Genomic DNA, 13576 nt, shown 5'->3' with positions numbered 1-13576 from the left:
GGCAGGGCAACTGCCCTGCCCGTGCAGCGTGCATGCGCGATTTCGGCCACGCAGTGCGCATGTGCGGCCGGGTCTCGCATGCGCAACGCGTGGTGCGGCCCTGGTTCCCTCTCCCCCCCCCCCCCCCCCCCGCAGTAAGAAGCTTCCCGGGCAAGCTTGCGGCCCGGGAAGTTTTTTACTGCGGGGAGAGGGAACTGCGGCCCGGCGCCCTGGCTTTCGCGGCCCGGCACCGGACCGCAGACCGCAGGTTGGGAACCACTGTGGTAAAGCATAAAATGTAAGTCATATTAAAGTGTTGCATTCTTGAGCAGCAAAGTCTGTTGCTCTGAACCAGTACCATCTGAAGAGGAGGCTTTTTGTTTGAATTTCTGCATCACTACCTTCCTCTAAATAATCATCTCTTCGCTTGGTAGGTGTGAAATGAAGAACGCTTCCCATATCACCAAGGTACCAAAGGGAAAACACAGTGTGAAAGGTAAATCTCATTTGAGTATGTATGAAAAAAACTATAAAGCACAGGTGGGGGGAGATATTTCTTAGTACATATTGTTAATTATTGTAGATATGATATTTTAGCCTTCATGTGAGCTTCTGCTAAAAAATCCCAAGGAGAATGTAAGCTGTCTGCTTCAATTGTCAAGGGCAAAGAGATCATGGAAACAGAAAATGAAGGTTCTGATATATTAAACACAACCCGGGGTATTGTGTAGACCAGGACTAGGATACAGGAGGTGATTGCTCAAATTTACCTGCTCATCCGTGCAGTTTGCTGAGTAACCATAATCCAACTTACTGTCTGTGAATAAAACAAAATAAGGATATATTGTAACTGATCACAAGTTGTTTGGACCAGTAAGGAAAGAAGTATATACAAATTAATCCATAAGAGTTTGGGGGTAATTGTAAGACTAAATACTCTGCATTAAATCTCTTCAAAGGAATGGTTTTCACACACACATCCCAACTTACTCTGGGAAACTTGTGTTTCAGTCAGGTTGAATAGCACTTAAAGTAGCCACCTAAAAAGCAAATTAAAGACAGGTGCAGAATAAATATATTGATTTGTTATTCAGTTCATTTATATCTTGCCTTTCCCCCCGATGGGGGGATCCCAAAGCAGCTTACATCATTATCCTCTCCTCCATTTTGTCCTTAGGACAACCCTGTGCTTAGAGCTGGGCTGAAAGTTCATGACTAGCCCACATTCCCCAGTAGACTTCCATGGCAGAGTGGGGATTCATACCAGCTTTACTGCAGCTGACTATTTTGACACACTCAGCGGTTTTCAGCATAGAAGTGTACTTGTCAACATGAATATGCTTCCTTTCTGTCTTAATACAGGCTTGGGCAAAACTGCACCGGATCCCTCAGCCACTATATCTCTTGAGGGTGTAGACGTTCCTTTAGGCAAAGGAGTACCATCAGGAATTAGTGATACCTGTCTTCTCTATAATGAGTATCCTTTGAAGTGTATTTTTTTTAGGGAATGTATATAGATTGGTTCCAAGGCCATCTGCCTGCTTGTTTGAAGGGAGCTGCTTCTACTAGTATGCTGATGACACCCAGCTCTCTCTGTTAATGAGCTGCCAGTCAGATACGCCCCCAGAGTTGTCGGCCAGGTGGCTGGAGGTCATGACAGGGTGGCTCTGACAGTTGCCGGAAGCTAAATCCCACAAAAACACAAGTCCTGTGGCTGGCAAAGAAAGGTCTAGATGAGGAAGACCACCTCCCCTGCCTGGATGGAATACAATTAACAACTCAGGAATCTGGGGATGATCTTTGATGCATCCTGTTCAATGGAGTCACAGGTCACAAATGTAGTTTACCAGGTGTCTTACCATCTGTGCCAATTGAAACTATTAGCGCCATACCTGGCCCCAGAAAATATAGCTGCAGTTGTCCAGAATGCTGTAGCCTGCTCTTCATGAATCTACTCTTGGCCCTCCCATGGATATTAGAAGAAGAGTTGGTTTTTATACCCTGCTTTTCACTGCCGGAAGGAGTCTCAAAGCAGCTTACAATCACCTTCTCTTCCTCTCCCCACAACAGACACCCTATGAGGTAGGTGAGGCTGAGAGATCCCTGATATTACTCCTCTGTGAGAACAGCACTATCAGGGCTGTGAGCCCAAGGTCACCCAGCTGGCTGCATGTGGAGGAGTGGGGAATCAAATGCAGCTGCTCAAGTCCTTATGAGGACTAATATTTGACCTGTCCTCCAACAGCTGCACTGGTTACCAGTGGAGTTCCAGATCAAGTTCAATATTTTGCCAATAACTTCAAGGCCTTACGTTATCTGGACCACTGCTTAATTGAGGGACTGCCTCAGTATGTTTCCCAAAGAATATTGCACTCAGGAAATACTAACTTGCTGGTGATCCCTGGTCCCGGAGAGTTTTGGCTGGCCTTGACCAGAGCCGGGGCTTTCTTAGGCTTGGCCCCTGTTAGTGGGATGAGCTGCCTGTAGGGATGAAGGCCCTGACAGAGCTGTCAAAGTTCTGCAGGGCCTATAAAATAGCACTTTTCCGCCAGGCCTATGGTTGAGGCCACAGTGATCTTGGAGGTATGTGGGCCTTCCTCCTCCCCTGTCCTATATTTCCCTACCTTAGACGTCCCCTCTTGTTCTATGTAAAATTGCCAGCAGGACAGTGGCAGTTGGTTGATTGGAGGAATGGCGGAACCCTATAATTTTAGTGTCTTATCATGTTTATCGAGTTATTACTTTAAATATTTAACTTATTTGTGTAAACTGCCCCAAGCCTGTTTGTGGGCAGGGTCTAGAAATTAAATCAAAAATAAATAAATAAATGCTATTAGTAAGGGATCTTGGTCTCTCAAGCCAGTGATATAGGGGGGGGGGTATTTGTTGCATGAATGGCATGAATGACATTGGCTACCACTGCTGTCAGGAAGAAAAGTGATCAGATAGAGGCTGCATAGCCAAAACAGCTGTTCAAGTAGGGCCTGCTGTAGATTCTGCTCTGGGCTGGTCAGATGACAGCTGTAACCAGCCTGAGATGCTTTTTGCAGTTGAACTTGGCTCATTGGCTGTAGGGAGATAGTGTGATTCGTACCTGGCATATCAACTTCTGCAGTAAGCTCTAGGTAGAACTTCCCTCAGGGACAGTTTGGAAGCTGACTGACTGCATGCAAGGTACAGATAACGCCAATGCATCTGCAACTCCATTAGCTGCTAGTTTCCATTTAGGTCCATTACAGGGTGCTGACAGAGAACCATGCGGCATGGAAGCTGCAGTGAGATGGGGGAATGTGATAAAAATGCTTCCTCATTCTCTAGCACCAACAAAGCTTTTGCAGGATCTCTGCCAAGTTTTCTGATGATGTGAGAACAAGATGAGGAGACCTTCATGATAGCTGCAGTTCCTGTGCACAATGCCTTTTTGCCCATAGGTCATGTGACCTACAGGAATGCTTTTTGAGCATTCCCGGAGGCTGGTGTAGAAAAGGTGAGGTATGAAGTAATTCACCATCATGAGCACTTTCCACTAGCGCAACCATAGGATCTGACTCCATATTAATGTTCCCTGCAAAACTTCTTTTAAACCTTTCCTTAATTCATTGTTTCCCACAGATATATTGTCTATGATATTGCTCAGGTAAACTTGAAATACTTGCTGAAGTTGAAATTCAACTATAAGACGTCTCTCTGGTAAAGAAGAATTGGAAGAGCCTGTTAAAAAGTTAATCGTGTAAACTTCTGAGATGCCTAAGTATCAGTTCCCATGCCAGAAAGAGGCTGCAGGGCTTTGACTAAACTTCAGCAGTCACCTTTAGCAAGGCTTTTGTTTTAACTTTGAGAATTGTTTCCTTTCTGACCCCTTCTAGTTTTGGGACTACTGTGTGTCTTCTAACTGACAGACCAAAAAAATCCCCTTTGATGTTAGCCTTTTGTAAGTGAGGCAGAGAGGAGAAACTTAGAATGGTTTACACATATTTGGGTTTTCAAAAATAAAATCTTCCTTAGTTTCTATTATGAATAAATGTTAAACATGTTTATTTTGAAGTAAAAATAAAAGCTAATTTCATACTAACTCTTTATTTGTGTCCTCACCTTCATTGATTTCAGTGTGATCCTGTGGTCAATACACAGGACCAATGCAAGTTTAACAAAACTGTCATCCTTTATGCAACCAGCAATCAGTGAAAGGAACCATTTGCCAGATGTTTGGAAGCTGGGTGGCTCAAGCAGAGCTGTCTGAAACTCAACCCCTCCAAGACGGAGGTCCTATGGCTAGGAAGGAAGAGGGTAGGTCAGGAAGCACGTTTACCCACTCTGTCCGGGACACAACTGAACATCACGCCCCTAGCCAGAAATCTGGGCGTGATTCCGGATGCCCCACTATCCATGGAAGATCATGAGAGTAGCCCACCAGGCGTTTCACCACCTTGGTTAAGCAAGGCTACTAGCGCCCTACCTGTCTTGAGACACAGACTCAGGGACTGGAGCTTGCAATCAACCAAGAAGCCAGTTCTATCCCCATATTCACTTGTAACAATACAATCACCAGACCTAACACCAATTATACCATCTCAGGTTCATTTACTTGTTCATCTTTCAATAATATATGCCATCAAGTCTCAGCAATGCCCTTCCATACTCTACATCAGACAAACAGACCAGTCCATATGCAAAAGAATAAAGGGGCATAAATCTGACATAAGAGTCATAATACTCAAAAACCAGAGGGAGAAATTTTAATTTGCCAGGACATTCTATGCTCATCTAAAAGAACCGGTCCTCAGAGAAGCTTCAAGTGGAGAGCACGTTAGACTGTTAAACTTGAATTCATCCTCAAATTCAGAACAATGAATACAAACTAATCTCTAGATGCCAATTTTCTATTTCAAAGCATTTCTTTCCTGCTCTAAACAAGCTGATTACATTTTGCATTGTACCTTTGAATCCTGAATTCCTTCCTTGCAACACACCTCCCATCTTCTGACTGGGATAAAAGGGATCAGGGATCGCGATTCCTACTTTGCTATCAGATATGTAAACAGGAAATATACTTTCCAAATACTACAACTGACATAATTAATAGAACTTGGAGGGATTGAAAGATTGTTCAAAGTATTTTAAAATCTTTCCTTAAAAATAATTATCTTTTGTTCCACTGGAAAAATTGGAATGAAAAATACTGAAATATCCTCTTTACCTGCCTGTCAGTACTTTAGTTTAAACATTTATATCACTAGACCGAAAAAGGTTTAGAACAACCATCTAAACTGGTCATAGGCAGATCTTTTTATATTGTAAGTGCAAAACAAGTTGGTGGTTTTGTTTTGGCACTAAGTAATCTCGCATTCTGCAGCAAGTATAGCAGAGTTCTGTGATTTGCATAAGTTGCTAAAATTTACATTATTGTTCATGTTTTGCATAATTCGTTCTGTACCACATTATGAGAGGAAAAGAGTCACTGGAAAAGACAATAATGCTAGGAAAAATTGAAGACAGTCTGCATTTTGCAAGACTTGAGCAAGGCTGTTAACAATAGGACATTACAGAGATCATTAATTCATAGGGTTGCCATAAGTCAGAAGCAACTTGATGGCACTTAAACATTTTGGAAGTATTCCTCAACTGTCATATGGAAGGGCTAAGAAGGGGCACCAGACATTGAAGCTCTGCACTCTGGAAATCTTATTGTGCATGTTTGTTTTTTGCAATTTCCTGAGCCATGGAGAAAATTTACCAAAACAAAACAAAAGCCTCAGATTATTAGGAAGCTGATTTCAGAGGCACTATGGCAAAGCTTATCACAGGCACCAATAATCAGGTCTGGTAAAAAAAAAACTTGTGTTAGGCAAAACTTTAATGAACCAAGACTTGAGTCTCTAACTCATGCCTTAAATTAGCGATCCCCAACCTGTGGGCTGTGGACCACATGTGGTCCCTCAACTAATTGGAGGTGGGCCCCGAAGGACGCCTTCTCCCCCCCCCCCGGCCCTTTACTTCATCCCCCCGGCCCTTTACAACACACTTCGGGTGTCATTGTCTCCCATCACTCCCAGATGGGACTATCTCGTTGCAGAGAAACAAGCTCAGGGTTCCCATTGATCTGTCATTGTCATGAGTTAAAGTTTCCATGAAAATAAAATGTTTCTTATGTTCATTGTTGTGGCGTGTCTGTATCTTATTTTGAAGGGATGTTTAAACATTACCATAGCGATCAGAGAGCGTTATGGCAGTGGTTGAGAGTAGAGGAGTAAACTACCCCCCTCCCCACCGGGCCTCAGTAAAAGGCGTTGAGTGGTCCCCGGTGAGTGGTCTCCGGCGTTGAGTGGTCCCCAGTGATAAAACGGTTGGGGACCACTGCCTTAAATAATAGAGGCTTTAGGAACATTGTCTTTGCTCCAGTCCAGATCTTTCACCTATACACCTATGCTCTAAGGCAGGGGTAGTCAACCTGTGGCTCTCCAGATGTTCATGGACTACAATTCCCATGAGCCCCTGCCAGCGAATGGCAGGGGCTCATGGGAATTGTAGTCCATGGACATCTGGAGGACCACAATTTGACTACCCCTGCTCTAAGGCTTCTAAACACCTTAATGACCTTCCAGCTTGGACTCATTCTTGGGGGTTTTAGAGAAGCACCTCTGAAATTTCTTCAGCTTGCTTGGATGTTCATGGATTAGTACTAGTAGAAACAGATGGGTTCCTCCTGACCATGGGGGAAGGAATGCTAAAAACAAAGATTGTGGTAGCAATCATGGTCACTCGAGAGATTTCTAGCCCATGCTTCTCAAATACTTAGAGAAGGTATCTTTGAAATAAATCTCATAAGTAAAATAGTTAAGGCCTGTGCTAGATCCAAGTGAGATATCACTTCATTAATCTCAACCAAAAACTAGTACAAATAATTTATTTTTGAAAAAACGGATCTGGCAATATCCAGGTGTAGGTTAGGCAAATTTTGAAGAAGAGAATTCTAAAGCATGGGGACACCAATCATAAATACTGCTCCTTTACACTATAAATTTTGTTGTGGTATGCATTTTATTCATGGATTAGAAATTAAGCCCGCTGTAGAAGAAAGACAGAGAGCGCTAGAGAATGGGGAGGCAGAGTGTAGGCAAAGAAGGAAGAAGAGGAAAGGAGGTATGGGAGGGAGAAAGAAGGGCAAGGGGTGGTTGAAAGGTTGGGTAGAAGGGAGAAAGGAAGGAAGTAAAGGAGAAAGACAAGAAGCAAGTGAGAGGGAGAGACAGAGAGACAGGAAGGAGATGGAGAAATAGAGGAAGTCAGGAAGTAAGAAGGTAGAAAGGAAGGCAGGCAGAGAGGTAGGTGAAAGGGGAGGGGACAGGGGAGGTGTGAATCCAGAAGGGGGAATCGCAGGGGGGCGAATCAGGAGGAGGAGGTGGCGAGGAAAGGGGGGTAGAGAGGAGTGTGGGCGTGGATGTGTGGGGTGGGGGAAGGGGTGGGAGAGCGCAGTGGCTGGCTGTGTGTGTGTATGCATGTCTGTGGGGGCGGAGAAGCGGCAGCAGAACAATGGGGGGCAGGGGGTTTGTGTGTATGTGTGTTGGTGGGGTTGGGGAAGCAGCTGCGGCGTGATCGTGGGGGGGGGCGGCCAGGCGGATTTGGCTGGTGTGTGTGTGTGTGCGCGTGTGTCTGTGGGGGTGGGGAAGCGGCAGCAGCACGATTGGGGGGGCGGCCAGGGGGGTTGTGTGTATGTATCTGGGCGAGGGAAAGCCAGTGGGAGTACTTACCATCAGGGAAGGCTGCTTCTCCTTGTGTGCGGTGAGTCCCCGGCCGGGCAAGGCGAGCTTTGGGCTTTGCACGGCTCCCCATTGGCCGCTTGGCCCTGGAGTGGCATTTGGAGTGGCTTCGTGGCTCCTGATTGGGCCTTCCAAATTTTTATCCCGGACAGAAGCTGCCCTTTCTCCTCCCTCTTCGGGCTTACTCTTTTATTTATTCCGCTCCGCAGGAGCGGTTAAAGATGATATATTCAGAAGAACACCCTTAGCTGTCCTTAAGGAGACTGCAATATAGGGCAGAGGATGGTTGTATAGCTTTTCAAGTTACAACTTGAAACATGCTGAACTACTGGTATAATGTGCTTTCAGCTACCAGTTTCTTACTAGAGGGAGCCTGCTACATGCTGCACCAATTATGGTCACTTATCCAGGCAAATCCCTGTAAGTACACTAGCTACCTGGTTTCTGGGTTAAGATACCATAAATGATTGCTAATATTTCTAAGTTGCACAAAATATGCTGATATAAAGCAGTTTGTTTTATTATGCCGAGACTCAAATTTCAGATAATTATCTCATTCAGTGGTCTTTTGCATATGCTAAAGAAGGGAAATACACAACCTGAGAGATGCAAAGATAACACTACTGTAATAGTGTAGTGGTCTTCAGTCTCTCCAGATTTGGAAACAAGAGCCCTTCCCTTGTGGCTCTGGGTAGTATACAGCAAATAATTCACATTCACATTCAGCTTCAACTGAGATGAAGAGGTGTGCTGCCTGGTCAAGCTGCATAGGAGGAGAGTGATTGTGGTAAAGGAGGTGGCAGCAGTGGCTGAGTGGGGGTGAGTTGGCTGGCCAAATCTGGGGCAAGGTATGTGCATGAATCAGTGGTTGGGGCTGTTTTGGGTTCTGCCATCCCTCTCCCATCCACGGGAGCACATAAAATGTCGGGGTGTTGAATGCAGGCAGGCAGCCCCCCTGCCAGAATGCTTCTCCACCACCACCATACACACATGCTGGGCACAGAAGCCACCTGGCAGACTGACGACACTTGAAGTAATTTAACTCATTATCAAAATAGAGGAATTTAAATTTTGACTGTACATTGTTTCAGAATTAAGCCACACCCGGAGATACCTGATACAGAGGAGTTAAGGGTGGGTTTTTGAAGGTTAACAACTAGGGAATTGTTAGAGGATTAAGGGGAAGGGAATATAATAAATTAAGCAAAAAAATTTAATTTCATAAACTGAAGTTTCTGAAATGACCTTAAACATACTTCTGCCATTTTGTACTACGTATTTATGCGAACCAGCATTATAAAATCAAAATATTGATTAACCCATTGAAATATTGATCAAAATGTTGAAGATTTTCTACATCCAGCAATATCAAGTATCCTGCTGAGATTTAATTCTTTACGTAAAAACAAGCACACCCATTTCATTAGTATGAAAATTTGTTTTCATTTTTAATAAATGGTAAAATTATACCAAAAAATTGTTTGATTTGTATACCTTTATATGCCTATATATATGCCTATATATATAAAATAAATAAATTCTTGGGGTCATATACAAATTGGGGTCATATACAAAGTCCTGTTCTAAGACACACCTAAGCTGTGTGTTCAGTAAAGATTAAACTTAAGTGCTGTTTCCTTCATTGTCTGTTGTTCCAAGGCCTTCCCCAGAGTGTTGCCCAAGCTGCATTCATTTCAAGTACAGACTAAAGATCCCTTGACAAAAGGTCAGGGAGCGCATGTATGAAATTAGAGTTTACTTCCTCTCTTTCAATGTTCCTCAATGCACTCCAATAATTCTATCTGGGTAGCCTCTTCTTCTTTTTTTGGGTGTTGGCAGCCAGAGAGGAGGGGATTGGATAGTTGGTGGGTGGATGTGGGAATTTTAATACTTTTTAAAATGTATTACATATTGGTCAATTTTTTACTTTATATTCTAGTTTTTGATGTTAACAGCCATGAGCTGGCTGGCCAGGAGCGGCAATCTACAAATACGATGAAATAAATAAAAATAAATATGTGCCCAGAACATTTCCGGTAACAAGGAAAACAAAATCCAATTGTAAAACTGCTGTGAATCAGGAATTTTAAAATTGATTATCCTGAGGCTTAGATAATTTGTACATTTCATGAAAGAGATTCTCCATATAACATTTTACATTGAGAGAATGTCATATAAAGCAGTGGTCCCCAACCTGCGGGCTGCGGCCTGGTGCCGGGCCGCGAAGGCCATGGCGCCGGGCCGCGGCTCCCTCTCCCCGCCCCCCCCACAGTAAAAAACTTCCCAGGCCGCAAGCTTGCGGCCCAGAAAGCTTCTTACTGCGGGAGGGCGGGGAGAGGGAATCGGGGCCGGGCCTCGCCCATGCGGGTGCGGCCTGACATGCAGGCGCGGCCCAATGCGTGGGCGTGGCCCGCGCGGCTGCGGGCCGCGCCCCAATGCCCTGCCGTTCCCCAACCTCAGAAAGGTTGGGGACCACTGATATAAAGTTTATACGGGACAGAATTTGCAAGAAATTAAAGAGCAATGAAGATTGATGGGAAAGCTTGTTACAATTGTCAAGTGACTGGACTCTTGCCCTTCATGAACACCGGCTTGAGGACTGCAAAAATCATGCAAGTTTCTCTTTCTCTGAGATCTCAAGGTAATGCTGACTGCAGTTGCAGAGAACAAAATAAGGAAGAAATCCACCTGGGTGCTAGTTAGACCATTAGGTCTAGCGGTTTCAAGGCCAAAAGATTAAGGAGGGAGTTCACCTACACCAGAGGTAGTCAAACTGTGGCCCTCCAGTTGTCCATGGACTACAATGGAAACTATGGTTAGAATGGTTAAAAACATACCGAACCAAACTTGCCAGATGGATTTGTTTACAGCCCATTTTGTTTGGGGTTTGGTTAGTGGACCACCATGAACCCATGTCCTTTTTACGCTTGTGCACATCAAGTTAGATTTTATTTTGATATACAAAACCCACTCCAGAGAATCAGCAAAAATAAAAAAAAAAGAACACATGCAGGACAACAAGCACAAAACAGAGTGCAGATTTAGGGCAGGAGGAGAACAGAGAAGATAATATCCCTCCTCTGACAAAGTTTGTGGCCAAATCCCAGCAGTATAGGCTAAGTAATGCATCCAAAATAACCCTAGATCTTAAAACCTTAAAGCAGCGCTACAAAAACCTAACCGAGAAAAAACAAAAAATTCAAAGGGACTCAAACCTTAACTGCTACTTGTGAGAATGTACTTTAAGTTGTTTGGCACTTAATCAGGGCTGAGTTCCATACAGCAGTGGTCTCCAACCTTTTCATCACTGGGGACCGGTCAACGCTTGACAATTTTACTGAGGCCCGGGGGCGGGGTTAGTCTTTTGCCGAGGGACATCGCTGCCACCTGAGCCCCTGTTCCACTTGCTTTCCTGCTGGTGCCCCTGACTTCCCACCACCCGCAGGGGGCCTTACCAGCAGCAGCTGTGCAGTGACACGCCAAGGGGGAGCCCCAGCCATGCCAGCCGCTGGAGAGCACCAAAGGTGAGCCGGCGGCAGAGTAGCAGGGCAGCCCCCGAGGCAGCAGCCGGGGAGGAGGACGAGGAGGAGCCATGGCCCGGTACCTACGGATCCATGAACTGGTCCTGGTCCCTGGACTGGGGACCACTGCCATATAGTAATATTCACTTGCAGGCCCCAATGCTCACTGTCCTCTTATATTAATCTGCTGACCGGCACCCCCTCAAACTGTGGTCTTGTAAGAATGATGACATGTGAAGAAATAACAGGGAAAGCGAAGAATGGTGTATTTGTAATGCCACAGGAAAATACTAAACCTTTTTCTGGTAAACTGTATTCTGGTAACTGTCATAGTAACTGTATTAGTTCAATATTTTTAAGTATTAAAGGTAAAGGTAAAGGTATCCCCTGTGCAAGCACCGAGTCATGTCTGACCCTTGGGGTGACGCCCTCTAGCGTTTTCATGGCAGACTCAATACGGGGTGGTTTGCCAGTGCCTTCCCCAGTCATTACCGTTTACCCCCCAGCAAGCTGGGTACTCATTTTACCGACCTCGGAAGGATGGAAGGCTGAGTCAACCTTGAGCCGGCTGCTGGGATCGAACTCCCAGCCTCATGGGCAAAGCTTTCAGACGGCTGCCTTACCACTCTGCGCCACAAGAGGCCCTATTTTTAAGTATTACAGAAGGCCATAATGTATATGACTAAACATTGTTGCAATTAGGGCAAATTCTTTGTTGGCATAGCATTTTCATGATCATGGCTCGTAACAGCAGAATTAACTATTGTGAGTTGTTGACTGAAAAAAACAAGTAGAAAATAGAGGGAAAGAAAAACAGATGGGCGAGTGTGGGGGAAACAACAGTGGGTCTGAATATTGCCCACTGGCGCAGAAGGGGGGTCTACAATATTTAGAGGCAAAGTATTTCTGGCAGATTAAAGTACCAGCTTTTGAAAAGACCTAGGAATTGTAGAAACAAAGCTCTCAGATCAGGCGCGGGGCGGGGGGGGCGAGAGAGACAAGTGAACTGTGCACAGAGGGGCTGCTGCAGCGAAGTTTCACGGGTGGGTGTCGTTGCGCGTCTCTTGCTTTTCACCAGAGGGGAGAGTGTGAAGTGCCACTTTCCCCGCAGCCTGCCAGACGGAGTCCCCGCCAGGTGCTTCCGCCACTTCTGCTCAGCGCCCTCCCGGCTCCAGCAAGACGGCCGCCGACTCCACCGGACCCCGCGACCCCCTCCCGGCGGCACAGCAGGGCGCGCGAGCCTCGTGAACTCCCGCCCCCGCCCCGGCGGAGCCCAGGCAGCCCCCCCCCCCATCCTCCTCCCCTCCCCCCCTCCCCGGCCGCTCGCCACTCCGGCAGGCTGGAGAACCGAGTCTCCTCTGCCCACAATGCACCGCGACAGGCAGCCTTTGAAAAAGCGGCGCGGCTCCTTCAAGATGGCGGAGTTGGATCAGCTGCCTGACGAGAGTGAGTAGCGACCTGTGCCCCTTGGCTGCGCCCCGCTGCCGGCCCTCCTTAGCCCGCCGCCCCTAGAAGAGCGGTTCCGGGTACGGCACCTTCGAGCTGCTCCCTTGTCTTGATCCGGCGCGACGGTCGCGCTCGCTGCTTGCTCCGTCGCCTGCTGCCGCCGCTGTGGCTGTTGTTATGGGCGCCGGAGCGGTGCGGGGCCGGAGCCACAGTCTCCTTCCTCGGTCCCCAGCCCGGCCTAGCTGCGCTCTCCGGCGCCGTCCCCGGCAGCCGCCCGCTTGAGCTCCCTTCTTGAGGAGACCAGCAGAGCAGGGCCGGAAGCCGCTGTTATATAACCTCCGCCTTTCCTCGGGGGGGGGGGGAGCCGCGCCCTGTACCCCCAGACCTAGCGCAGGCCGGGCAGTGTCAGTGGTGGGCAGGGAGCGTGGCACGCCCTTCAAGCCCGGCAGTCTTTCGCTTCGGGCACTGGGCGGCACTGACATTGCACCTTTCCAGCGCATGAAGGCTGCAGGCAGTGCAGCATAAGCTTTGTCCCGTCTTGGGCATCCTGCCCCTGGGGGTTGACATGACATTTGCCTTCAGTGGATTTAAGGAGCTTCTGTTTCCTGCGTTATACCTAAAAGCAAAACAAAGATGCTGCTTAGGAAAGAGCTTCTTTATAGAGATAAACAAATCTGTGTGGAACCCATCCTTAGGATGGCTAAAGAAAAGACAGTGTGCCCCTTTGCCTTTCTCGTGTATATTTAAAGTATTAAGCAGGATATGTCTGAGTACAGAATCAAAGGGCAGAACATGGTTTTGAGGATATTCACTTACATAAAAGAACATGCTTCCTGATTTGTGGCTTGGAGTATCATGTATGTTGTACAGTAGTTG

The 13576-nt window shown here is 46.5% G+C and overlaps 2 protein-coding genes and 1 long non-coding RNA gene across 5 annotated transcripts in view; 2 read left to right on the top strand and 1 right to left on the bottom strand.

The window, feature by feature from the left end:
- Nucleotides 1–4051, top strand: part of PARP1 (poly(ADP-ribose) polymerase 1) — a 42999-nt gene extending 38948 nt beyond the window's left edge. Inside the window, exons 21-23 of the mRNA XM_077340812.1 lie at nt 414–475; nt 1342–1456; nt 3592–4051. Of these exons, the coding sequence (XP_077196927.1) occupies nt 414–475; nt 1342–1456; nt 3592–3673 (259 nt within the window). The 3' untranslated portion in view covers nt 3674–4051. The remainder of the gene's footprint in view (nt 1–413; nt 476–1341; nt 1457–3591) is intronic.
- On the bottom strand, nt 115–13210 carry LOC143838957 (uncharacterized). The gene is made up of 3 exons (XR_013231498.1): nt 12790–13210; nt 970–1019; nt 115–796 (listed from the first exon to the last, which is right to left on the bottom strand). It is a non-coding gene; the product is annotated as an uncharacterized LOC143838957 (long non-coding RNA).
- The window catches only part of LIN9 (lin-9 DREAM MuvB core complex component), a 43657-nt gene continuing 42622 nt past the window's right edge, over nt 12542–13576 (top strand). For 2 of the 3 annotated variants that reach the window (XM_077340838.1, XM_077340823.1), the window contains exon 1: nt 12542–12700. In XM_077340838.1, the coding sequence (XP_077196953.1) occupies nt 12622–12700 (79 nt within the window). In that variant the 5' untranslated portion in view covers nt 12542–12621. The remainder of the gene's footprint in view (nt 12701–13576) is intronic. The other variant, XM_077340832.1, reaches the window with a different exon arrangement.

The sequence above is a fragment of the Paroedura picta genome, chromosome 1, assembly GCF_049243985.1.
Source record: "Paroedura picta isolate Pp20150507F chromosome 1, Ppicta_v3.0, whole genome shotgun sequence".
In the NCBI taxonomy this organism is placed as follows: domain Eukaryota; kingdom Metazoa; phylum Chordata; class Lepidosauria; order Squamata; family Gekkonidae; genus Paroedura; species Paroedura picta.
This window is presented reverse-complemented; position numbering and strand designations above follow the sequence as displayed.